The 12,058-nt window shown below is 49.3% G+C and overlaps 1 protein-coding gene across 1 annotated transcript in view; it reads right to left on the minus strand.

Moving 5' to 3' along the window:
• The window catches only part of RAB11FIP4 (RAB11 family interacting protein 4), a 103,985-nt gene that overhangs the window by 73,917 nt on the left and 18,010 nt on the right, over positions 1 to 12,058 (minus strand). Inside the window, exon 2 of the mRNA XM_061142850.1 lies at positions 438 to 525. Coding sequence (XP_060998833.1) covers positions 438 to 525 — 88 coding nt within the window. The remainder of the gene's footprint in view (positions 1 to 437; positions 526 to 12,058) is intronic.

Below are 12,058 nucleotides of genomic sequence, written 5' to 3' on the forward strand. Positions count from 1 at the left end.
TCCTGGTTTTAGAACTGGAAGTCTCATGTCCTGGGAAACTCCTCAGGGGTCTGATCATCCTTGAGGGAGACAAGCATCCTCAGGAGATGGAGGGAGACAAAGGAAAGGACAGCAAAGAGGGAGCCGTTCCAGGGCGAGGAACAGGCACCAGGAAGGCCAGAGATGACTGTCCGGCCAGTCCAGTAGCCTGGCTCCAGGCGTGGGACTCCAGGGCAGAGATTCAGAGCCACGCATCGCCCTTCCCTGGCAGGGGCAGCTGTGGGAGCCCAAGGCCCGGTCTCTTCAGCCCCCTCTGGGGACTCAACACTTCTGGAACACAGCCTGGGCTCCCGGGACCCCCCCGGGGAGGAATCTGAGCTGAAACCCAAGCCACACCAGCCTCCCAGACAGACAGGATCCCGGGAGCCCCTGGGACCCCCTCCCCCAGAAGATCTCACCTTTCATGGCGAACACCCCTCGGCAAAAGTCCTTGAAGTTGATTCTCCCCAGGTCGTTGGGATCCAAATACTTCACGAGTTTTTCCACCTGTGGGAAGGAAGGAGGGACAGGCATGAGGCCCCCAGGACGCCCCAGAGCTGGGGTGAGGCTGGCCAGGGGAGAGGGCTTGTCACCTGAGTCGAGGGGACACCGGAGGTCCTCTCCAAGCCCTTGCCCCCTCAGTGGGATCAGTGACCGCCTCAGACTATGGGGGGCCCACTTTATTCTGAGGTGGTTATTCTTATGAGTGAGGAAAAGCAAATCCCTTCCCGCAGTGCTCAGAACCCGGGTTTGGGCGGAGCTTCCGTCTCTAGGCTGTTTCTACAAAGACTGGAAGACGAACGCTCCAGAGCCCCCTGCGATTACGGGGACATGCCAGTGGGCTGTGGAAGATGAGTGGCAAGGGCAGACCCTACACGGGAAAGCACCCCTCCTCCATCTCCAAGCTTGCTGACCAGGCTTCTCCACCCAGTGTGAGTCTGGGGGTGAAGGGTGGGCAGAGGTTACGTCCTATTTCTGTAACCTCCCTGCCACTGAACCTGGCACCCAGCGGGCCCTCAGGAAAGGCCAGAAGAATCCCAGGGAAGGAGGAAGGTGGCTTCCCACCAGCTCCCATCCTGGCCGGTGGCTCCTCAGCACTGCAGCTGCGCCCCCCGCCCCGCCCCATCACTCAGGCAGCCTCTGACACTGCCAGGCAGTGACGTGGCTCCTGAGAATAGCGATGCCCAGGTGGCACCTGCAGGGGGGCGGGGAGCCCACCCACCTCCTTCCCTCCTGCCCTCTCATCAGCGGCAATGTAGGGGGGCTATGCGTGCAGGGATGGGCTGGGGCTCCTGGTGTTCACCCCTACAATCCTCTCCATGGTCGGGAGCTATGCTTTAATTATCTCTGATGAGGGTCAAGGTCAGAGTCACCCCCGACTGCTGAGTGGCTGATGCGGAGGTTGATCTTAACCTCAGATCCACGTGAGGGGAGGCAGGCTGTGGATTCCGTAATCGGTGGGTGGAGTCCCTGACTCCCCGGGGCTGGGAGACACTGGGGGAGGGGGGCAGGCTGTCCATCTCCCTGCCTCTGGGGAAAGCCAGCCTGGAGCAGAGGTGCCAGGGTCCTTGATGACAGGCAGATAGATGAGGGTCCCGGCAAAGTCCCTGGAACGCCCCTGAGCTGTGGGCCCAGGACTCCCCCAGGGTCTTCAAAGAGGGAAGGTCCCAGAACACAGCGGGTGTGAATCAGGTGGCATACCACCTGCTGTACAGTCGTTTGGTTTTTTTTTTTTTTTTTAAATTCAAGTTTTTTTTTAATGTACTTATTTTTGATCAAACAGTTGAAGAATAAATTTGGAAAGAAACACTTGCATTTCTAAGATAAACAGTTTACATGGATAATATTTTTGCACAGTTCATTATTACTAGTGACACTTGTATTAATCAGTGTTCCATATGTTGGCACAGCTGTGGTGGATTTGTCCAAATCTCTACAGATTTTTCTTTTCCTGCTCAGAGATATTTTTCAGCGTGGGAGCAGAGTGCCTTTGTGCTCTACGTTAGGCCTTATTGTAAAGTCAGCACATGTTCTCCAATACTTCTTGGCAAGACTGAGTCGTTTGGTTTTTTAAATTTTCTTTTTTTAATGTAAGTTGTCTTTAAATTTAATCAGTCCCTTCTCCAGGGGATCTTTTTGACCCAGGGATCGAACCCGGGTCTCCCGCATCGCGGGCAAATTCTTACTGTCTGAGCCACTGGGGGAGCCCAGTAAAAAATGGCTTATTTTAATTGTACAGCCCTTTAAAAAACAGACAGAGCTCACCAAGGGCTTGCCGTGAACTCTGGCGGACGAGTCTCATCTGATCCTTACAACAACCTTAACAGTAGCTACTGTTATAGTCTCCCGTTATTGTTGAGGAAACTGAGACTTTAACATTTAGAGAGGTTAAGAATTTAGACAGTCCCTGTAGTGGTAACTCCTCCTTGACCCCAGGTCCCACTGACCCTGTACTTCCCAGAGGCGGCTCTTGCCAGGCTGTCTGCACCAAAATGTTCTTTCGCTCTCCTGGCCGCTTATGTATGGAAGGAGCTTTAGCCTCTATGGCTGGACTCCCCTCACCTTGATCACCGAGAGTGTCAGCCTTCCTGGATACTAGATAGTCTTTTGCCAGTACCCCTGGGTGTGTGTGGTGGGGGATTCAGCTGACCCAGCCCTTGATTTTACAGATGAGGAAGCTAAGATCCAGGGATGGAGAGGGGCTTGCTCAAGGTCACATGGTGAGTATGGTATATAAACACCCACATGCAGTCTTTGGGCTTCCCAGGTGGCGCTACGGGTAAAGAACCCACCTGCCAATGCAGGAGACTAAGAGATGCGGGTTCGATCCCTGGGTTGGGAAGATCCTCTGGAGGAGGGCATGGCAACCCACTCCAGTATTCTTGCCAGGAGAATTCCATGGACAGAGGAACCCGTTGAGGTACAGTCCATGGGGTTGCAGAGTCAGACTGAAGCAACTTAGCACGCACACGTGGTCTTCGTGGTGAACCGGGACCCCCGTTCACAACCTGTGTGGGGCGCACAGCACGCAGGGCTGGGCTGCACTGCCCGGCGGGCTCCCGGGTGGGAGGGGTGGGCGCACGGGGCCTGGCAGGGGCTTCAGGAGCAGCTGTTGTTGCTGGCGCGCTCACAGCTGGGCCGCGGAGCTGGCTGCCGGGGGAGCAATCAGTTTCCCTGGCAGTAAAATATTGATCCTCCTTTTTCGGGCCACTCAATTACCAGGCTTCCCCTTCTATTTCTGTTGCCTTTCTCTTCAGGCTGATTTTTCTCCCCCACTCATTCCTCCCCGGGTCACAGCTCTTCTATCTCAGGCCAGATGATGTTTGGAGCATCACTGCCGCTGCCCTCTGATTGATCATCAGCCAGATCGCCCAGAGCCCGAGCCCAGCCACCCACGCCTCCCCAGTTTGGACATCTGCAAGCCAGACGGACTCAGGCAAGCTATTATCTGAACAAGGGAGATAAGCTGGCTCAGTCTGCAGTTCTAATAAATGTTAGCAATTAAATTATTAATCAAACAAATGCTTAGTAATTCCTCTCTGATGCCAGGCCAGCTCTGAGCACTGTATACATATGAACTCATGGAAGCCTTACAACCACTTCAGAAGAAGATACTATTATTATTCCCATTGTTCAGGTGAGGACACTGAGGCTCAGGAAAGCTCATTCTGGGTCAAGGTCACACAGATAGTAAGAGGTAGGGTTGGGATTTGGACACAGGCTGCCTGGCCCCAGAGTTCATGCTCCTAACCAATAATGACTATTAGTTCTACTAATATAATGATACTCACTATTATTATCACAAGTGTGGGGCTTGCTCTGACCAGAGAAAGGATAAATCTGTATTCTCCTGTCTCTGGTTTTGGCCATGCCATGCAGCTTGTGGGGCCTTAGTTCCCTGACCAGGGATCAAACCCACAGCCCATGATAGTGAAAGTGCAGAGACTTAACCAGAGAATTCCCAATTCTACTCTCTTTTCACCTAGAAAAACTGGGTCCAGAGAACCTTTGTTTAAGAATTTGAATATTTAGTGGAGAAAAGGGAACCCTCTTACACTGTTGGTGGGAATGCAAACTTGTACAGCCGCTATGGAGAACAGTGTGGAGATTCCTTAAAAAACTGGAAATAGAACTGCCATATGAACCCGCAATCCCACTTCTGGGCATACACACTGAGGAAACCAGATCTGAAAGAGACACATGCACCCCAATGTTCATCACAGCACTGTTTATAATAGCCAGGACATGGAAGCAACCTAGATGCCCATCAGCAGACGAATGGATAAGGAAGCTGTGGTACATATACACCATGGAATATTACTCAGCCATTAAAAAGAATTCATTTGAATCAGTTCTATGAGATGGATGAAACTGGAGCCCATTATACAGAGTGAAGTAAGCCAGAAAGATAAAGACCAATACAGTATACTAATGCATATATATGGAATTTAGAAAGATGGTAACGATAATCCTATATGCAAAACAGAAAAAGAGACACAGATGTACAGAACAGACTTTTGGACTCTGTGGGAGAAGGCGAGGGTGGGATGTTTAGAGAGAACAGCATCGAAATATGTATGTTATCTATGGTGAAACAGATCACCAGCCCAGGTTGGATGCATGAGACAAGTGCTCGGGGCTGGTGCACTGGGAAGACCCAGAGGGGTTGGGTGGAGAGGGAGGTGGGAGGGGGGATCAGGATGGGGAATACATGTAAATCCATGGCTGATTCATGTCAATGTATGACAAAAACCACTACAATATTGTAAAGTAATTAGCCTCCAACTAATAAAAATAAATGAAAAAAAAAAAAAAAAAGAATTTGAATATTTAGGGAATTCCCTGGCGGTCCAGAGGTTAGGACTCCACACTTTCACTGCTGTGGGCCTGGGTTCAGTCTTTGGTTAGGGAACTGAGATCCCACAGGCCTGTGACATGGTCAAAAAAAATTTTTTTTAATGTTTAAATAAAGGATGTGAAATACTAGATAATAGTATTTCGAATGTTGACTTGCTAAAGCACAAGTCTCCAACTAACATCCTAAATGCAGCTTGTAGACAAATTTAAATATTTAAAATGAAATGCCAAAATCCAAAAGGCTTCTAGTTCAGGTTAAGATGGAGTCAGTAGCTCTACACTGTCTCTTGCACTGGTTGTAACTGAAAACTCTGGACAGAATACATAAAGCAACTATACAAGGACTCTGAAAAGTAAATCACAGCAGACAAATTGGGAGAAAAATTAAAACTAGACATAAACAACAAAATAAAAACCAAAAACAAGCCAAACGACTCAAAGTAAGACGAATACGGTGGTGAGTCCCCTGATTTATCTTTTCTCACATATTTTCTAGCCTAGGCTCAGGTAGCTCAAACCCTAGAACTGCACAGCAGGTGTGAACAGAAAAACCTCTAAAAGAAACTCTCTTTTATATATATATATATGCTTTTTTTTTTTTTTTTTTAAAGAAAATGTTTTCTTTCTTTTCTTTTTCTTAATTTACAAAGAAACTCTCTTTTTGATGAGAGGTCAGGAAAGGGGACCCTTTCGGAATAGAGAAAGGGGGACAAATGCTGGTGTTTTTTTTTTAATGTGGATCATTTTTAAAGTCTATTGAATTTTTTACAATATTGTTTATGTTTTATGTTTTGGTTTTTTTGGCTGCAAGGCCTGTAGGATCTTCGCTCCTCAACCAGGGATCAAACTCACACCCTCTGCATTGGAAGGCTAAATCTTAACCACTGGACCATCACCGAAGACCACATGTTTGTTTCTTTTTCTAATCCCTCCCCCCAGCCCTACCCCGAGGCAAGGCCCAGTCTCAGAGGTGGGTGGGAGCAGCCAGGCAGGCACCTAAAACCCAGAGAGGAGGAAAATCTTTCTCTGTGGAATGAGACACTTGGAAAAAGGGTCCCTGTGGTCAAAATGGGGAGGGGGGATTCCTGTTGCTCGGTCCTCTCTTTTTTTTCTCTCACCACTGCACCCTGCAGGTGGACCAGTCCTGGGAGATGTAAAACAGCACAGGGTGGCCAATACCTCAGATTTCCAGTCCAAGGACCAGGAAAAAGGGGCTCCTGGGAGCTTGGGGTTTGGGGAGGCAGGGATCACAGAGAAGACAGAATTTGAGATTACGATCCAATAAGATGTGCTTGAAGTCCTGGTGGCCCATTCCTGAGCTGCAGATATGTGGAACTAACCCAAAAGAGTACGCCAAAAGCTTTGAGAACAGAACTGCAGTGAACAGTCTGGCCCCAGGAGAGTGTACATTTGAGGTGGAGCCAAACAGCACTTCAAAGTCTTTGAGAACTGAATTGACTGCTCAGAGGGCAGGTTGGGATCTGAGGCTTCAACCTAACTGGGTTGATTTTCTGATTAAACAAACAAAAATCAGTACTCTTCAGAGTATTTTTTAGGGCTTGCCAGGTGGCTCAGTGGTAAAGAATCCTCCTGCTCATGCAGGAGACACAGGAGATGAGGGTTTGATCCCTGGATCGGGAATATCCCCTGAAGGAAATGGCAACCTACTTCAGTATTCTTGCCTGGGCAATCCCATGGGCAGAGGAACCTGGCAGGCTACAGTCTAGAAAGAGTTGGACAGGACTGAGCAAAAGAGTTGGACAGAACTGAGCTACTAAGCATGCAGCAGGAGTATTATTAACAGGACCCAGAGTCTCATAATATTCAGAATGTCCAGGACACAGTCCAAAATTACTCGAAATGCAGAGAGACAGGAAAAGCTCAGCAATGCACAAGAGAAAAGATAATAAACACCAACTCCAAGGTGACCCAGATGTTATCATTAGTAGACAGAGTCTTTAAAGCAATTATCATAACTGTATTCCATGAAGGAAGGGTGAGCATTCTTGAAACAAATGAAAATAAAGAAATTCTCAGAAGAAAAATAGAAACTATGAAAAAGAACTGAATGGAAATTTTGGGATGGAAAAATAAAGTAACTGAAATATTAAAAATTCATTGGATGGGATTGGAAGCAGCATGGAGATGACAGAAAAAAACAGTTGGTGTACATATAACACTGTATGATCTGTGGTTAGTTGAATCTATGGATGCAGAACCACAAATACTGAGGAACCTTGGATAACAGAGGGCCAACTTAGGGACTTGAGCATCCAAGTTTTGTGGTATCCATGTGGGTCCTAGAACCAATCCCCAGATACTGAGAGACCACTGTTTAATGACGGAATACGTCATGATACATTTGTGAAGCCCACAAAATATGCAATCTATACTTATATATTATTTATTTTTATATAAGTTAATTAATTAATTTGTTTACATGGCCACAACCAAGTAGAGTTTATCCACCAAGACTAGTTCAATATTTGAACATCAATTGATGAAATCTAAAGATGATCAAAGAAGAAAAATCACACAATCATCTCAATGGATATAGACAAAGCAACTGACAAATTCAAAATCCATTCACGATAAGAACTCTCAGCCAACTCAGAATAGAACGGAACGCCCTTATTCTAGAGAAATAAAAACTTGTGTTCACACACAAAAAACCATACATGAATGTGTCTAACAGCATTGTACACATCACCAAAACCTGGAAACATGTCAAATATCCTCTGTGAACAGATAAGCAAATTGTTCTGTAATAAAAAGGAACAATTAATAACAGATGGATGACTCTCAAACGCATTTACTGTGCAAAAGATACCAGTCTCAAAAGGTTACAAATGGCGATTCCAGTGCAGTGGAAAAGGCAAAACTATCAAGACAGAGAACAGGTCGGTGGTTGTCAAGGGGATGAAGGAGGAGACAGTTTGAACACAAAGGGATGGCACCAGGGAATGTTGGGGGGGGGTGAACTGTTTTGTACCCTGACTGTGGTGGTGGGTATAGGAGTCTATGCAAATGTGAAAACTCATGGAATCATATGTCTCCTCCCCCACAAAAAGTGAAATTTATTATTTGTAAAGCTAACTTGTGTGTGTGTGTGTGTGTGGCCAAGCTGCTGCAGCATGCAGAATCTTAATTCTGCGACCAGGGATGGAACCTGCGCCCCTTGCACCGGAAGTGCAGAATCTTAACCACTGGACCATCAGGGAAGTCTCTCTAAAAATGTCTTTTTAAATCAAGGAAACTGCACACACAGAGTGGGATATCTGGCTTTTCTTAAAGATTTGGGAACACTGGGCTTACATTTCCCCACAGCAATAGTGGGCCACCATTGAGTTACAGCATACCCGCTCTCTCTTTTTAATATTTATTTTTATTTATTTGGCTGTGCTGAGTCTTAGGTATGGCATGCACCTAAGACTTTGATCTTTGTTGAGGCATGCCGGTCTTTAATTGTGGCATGTGGGATCTAGTTCCCTGACCAGGGATCGAACCCGACCCCTTGCTTTAGGAGTCTTAGCCACTGGACCCCAGGGAAGTCCTAGAGCATACTCTTTTAGACAGGCCTCTGCTCTCCTCCCCAGTTTGCCATGGTAACCCCTAAACCCCAAGTTCTCCATCCTCCCAGGCTGCTTCCCTTCCTGAAACCAGGGGCATCTCAGTGGCAGGTCCTGCTACCCTAGCTGGACACTTGGCTTGGCCCCTGAAGTTTTCTGCACCATCGAAGGGAGTTCCAGGGCTGGGCTTGAGATTGGGTGGAGTTGAAACTCCCGAGCATAAAAAGAGCAGCTGCAAAGTCAGGTGGGCAGTCAAGCGGGGAGGCTCAGGCCCCTGGAGGACCCTGGGCCGGACCAGGATGTGCTGTCAGCTCTGATGGGGGACCACTGCTGGGAATCGTGCTCCCCACTGCCAGCCTAGTCTGCCTTCTGAGTGCTTCTGGGGAGAAGACCCTGGAGGCGGTGAGGCAGCTTCTGGAACAGAGAGCTCCAGAGACAGGGACACCTGGGATAAGGAACATGGCCCAGGGCATCCTGAATCCAGAACTAGCTGGACAGTATTTTGCTGGGAGGGGCTGGTGGGGAAAGGTGTGGCAGGCAGCCAGGGGAGCAGTGGAGAGAAGGGGTACCAGCCAAGGCGAGAGTTCTGGGCTGAGGGAGGCCATGAGGGCATATGGGAAGCCGAGGGTCATCACGGATGAGGCCAGGAAGAGAGGGAACAGGGTCTGAAGGAGAAGGGTTTGGAAGCCACGCCCAGGAGGCGGTACTTTATCCCCAGTGTCACAGACCTGGCAGTGACAGTCACAAGTCCCAAAGCCCCCAGCTGAAGAGCACTGCCTAGGTGTCGAGTGTTATTTTGAGCATTTTGCACATCTCACTGCTTCCAGTCCTCCCGAGAGACAGGGCTGGGTCACTCCCATCTTATCCCCACCACCCCAGGGGATCCTGTCCTTCCCGCGGGCCTCAGGGGCACACGCTCAGGACTGCTTGTTTATCCACTTTCCCAGGCAGCCCAGCTGCCCGCCATCAGGGCACACAATGGGGCCCTGTATTCTGGAGCCCCCACCCCCACCCCCAAAGGACAAAGGGCACAGAGGTTGGGGTGGGGGCAGCCACCAGCCCTCTCTGTTCATTCTCGGCAGGGAGCGGAGAGGAGGGAAGTCAGGCCAAGCCAGCTGGAGATGAGGGAGGGATTCCCAACGGGTCCTCTCAGGTCCTGCGCCCCTGGCTCCGCTAGGGACCGCCCCCAGCCTCTGGAAGCCTGCTCTCCTCCCTGGGAAGGGCTGCCCCAGGGAGTCAGTCAGATTTGCTGACTGGACCACAGGTGGGTGGGGAAGTGCGCCTTGTAGGAAGTGCCCCGAGGAGTCAGGAGCTGGGGGCTCAGGGTAGCTTTGTAATTTGTGGGGCCAGTGCAAGTGGAAACGTAAGACCCTTTGTTTAAAATTTTATTTGGAATTTCAAGATAGTGACTGCAGAGCATTAAACCCCATGTGACTGCACGGGTCACGAGCCAGTTGGGTGGGCTCCAGGCCTTTTTGTGAGTCTCAGATTTGCTGTGCTTTCTTGGCCCTCAGTCCCGTGCTAACTCTGCCATTAGTGACCTCACAGAGTGGTCTTGGGGAGACCCCTCCCTCTCTGGGCCTCAGTTTCCCCATTTGGAAAATGGATTGAAGCCACTGATGCCATTAATATTGAGGGTCTCTTCTGCTCTGATGCCCATAGGATTGTAATGCTTTTCCCAGGAAGTCCATGGTTGGACGGGTAAGGAGTTAGGCAGATAAAGAGAAGAAAATCAGAGAGAGAAACAGATGGAGTAAAGGGCTAGTAGCAAAAGTCTTCATCTAACACAGCTTCACTAGGGACCCAGTGAATAAATGGCATGGGGACCCTGGAGTGTGACCCCGGGGGCTTATTCAACCTGACTCTTTCACTTCCTGTCTTCTATAAAGTCAAGAAATGCGGACAAGGACTGAAGCAGATCTCGCTGGTCACCTGCACGGTGCCCCTCCTCTACCCCCGCCCCTTTGGGCAGCCCTGATGTGGCTGAGATGGCTGCCCACCTCTCTGAACCAGGTGTCTTGGGGCGCCTCAACTCCAGGGCGTGAGTCCTGATTGGACCAAGCCAGTCAGGTGGGCTCAGCCCCCTTGCCAGTGATTGGTTTAAGCAAAAGCATGTTGTGCACTTCTGACCAATGAGACACGAGGAAACCCCTGTAGGAGGCTTCTGGGAGAGGTTTTCCTTGATGGTGGGGAAGAAGAAAAGACAACTCACAGGAAGTGCTCCCCCCACTTCTTAACCTCCTTGAGAGGGGACACCACCCTGGGCCTAACTGGGGGAGCTGATGGAATGGGGTTAGGTCCTGGACGATGCCTCTGAGCCCCGGAAGGTGCCAGCCCTGGAGCTGCCCTACCTCGGGCCCACGTGTAAGGATGAAAAATACATTTTCTCAGCATTTAAGCCACTTTGCATTGGTTTCTGGTTCTTACAGCTGGATGTGTGTGTGTGTGTGTGTGTGTGTGTGTGTGTGTGTGTGTGTGTGTGTGTGTGTGTAGGGGGCTGACAGATGAAGGACGCTCTCCTCTAGGAGCTGCAGGAGTTAAAGGGAGGGGTGGGAGGGTGTGTGTGTGAGTAAAGGTGCTCTGTGCACAACAGAGAAGGCCATGGGGTTGGGGTACCTCAGGCCAGGTGGCCTGGAGGGCCAGTCACATGGTACCCAGGCCACCGCCTCCAGGGCTAGAGATGCCTTCCATTATGAGACCTCCAGCGTGTCCCAGTGGCACCACATGGCCCCTCATTCACAGTCTGGCTACTCCTGATCAGAATCCCTCAGGCCACCCAAGAGGGCTTTGTTTGGTGTCTGAATAGGAATGAAAGGGACAGAAGCTGGGTGGTCTCTGAGGTGAACTGGCCTATGTATCCATCTGTCCCCCTGTCCAGTCCCTCAGCAAACATCTCCTCAGCTCCTCAGCCTGACTGCCCAGGGCAGAGACAGACTAGCTCCCAGGAAGCTCCCAGGAAAAGGACAGCTGTCCTGCTCTATTTCTCAGTGAAATAAAATAAAAATAGCCTAGAGAACAGCAACCAAGTGTATAGATGACTGTTAACACTGCCATATGCCCAGGGGCAGTAGAAGGTCACCTCCTCCATTCACCAGCTGAGTGACCAAGAGTGAATGAATCAACCTCTCCGAGCAATAATGTCTGCCTCATGAGGTGTTAGGATTTAAAGGGACCTGGCAAAGAGCAAACTCTAGATAAATGAGCATGTTCCAGGCACACAGTGCCCGAAGGCTGGTCATGAAGCTGTGAACACAAGTTGTCTCTGTCTGCTGGGATAGCAGTTCTTTCACCTCTTCTTTCTACATTCTTTACTTGGTTGAATTTTTAAAATGGATTGGATTTTTTTTTTTTAAACTTGGAGGGGGGGACAAAAAGCTTGTTTTATTCTTTTAAAAAATTACTCACGGTATTGTGGAGTTAGAAAAGAACAGAATTCACCGTGCATGCATGCTCAGTCGTGTCCGACTCTTTGTGACCCCATGAACTGTAGCCCATCAGGCTCCTCTGTCCATGGGATTCTCCCGGCAAGAATATTGGAGTCAGTTGCCATGCCCTTCATCAGGGGATCTTCCTGATCCAAGGATCAAACCTGGATCTTCTGCATTGGCAAGCGG

This window comes from Dama dama, chromosome 5, assembly GCF_033118175.1.
Source record: "Dama dama isolate Ldn47 chromosome 5, ASM3311817v1, whole genome shotgun sequence".
NCBI lineage: Eukaryota > Metazoa > Chordata > Mammalia > Artiodactyla > Cervidae > Dama > Dama dama.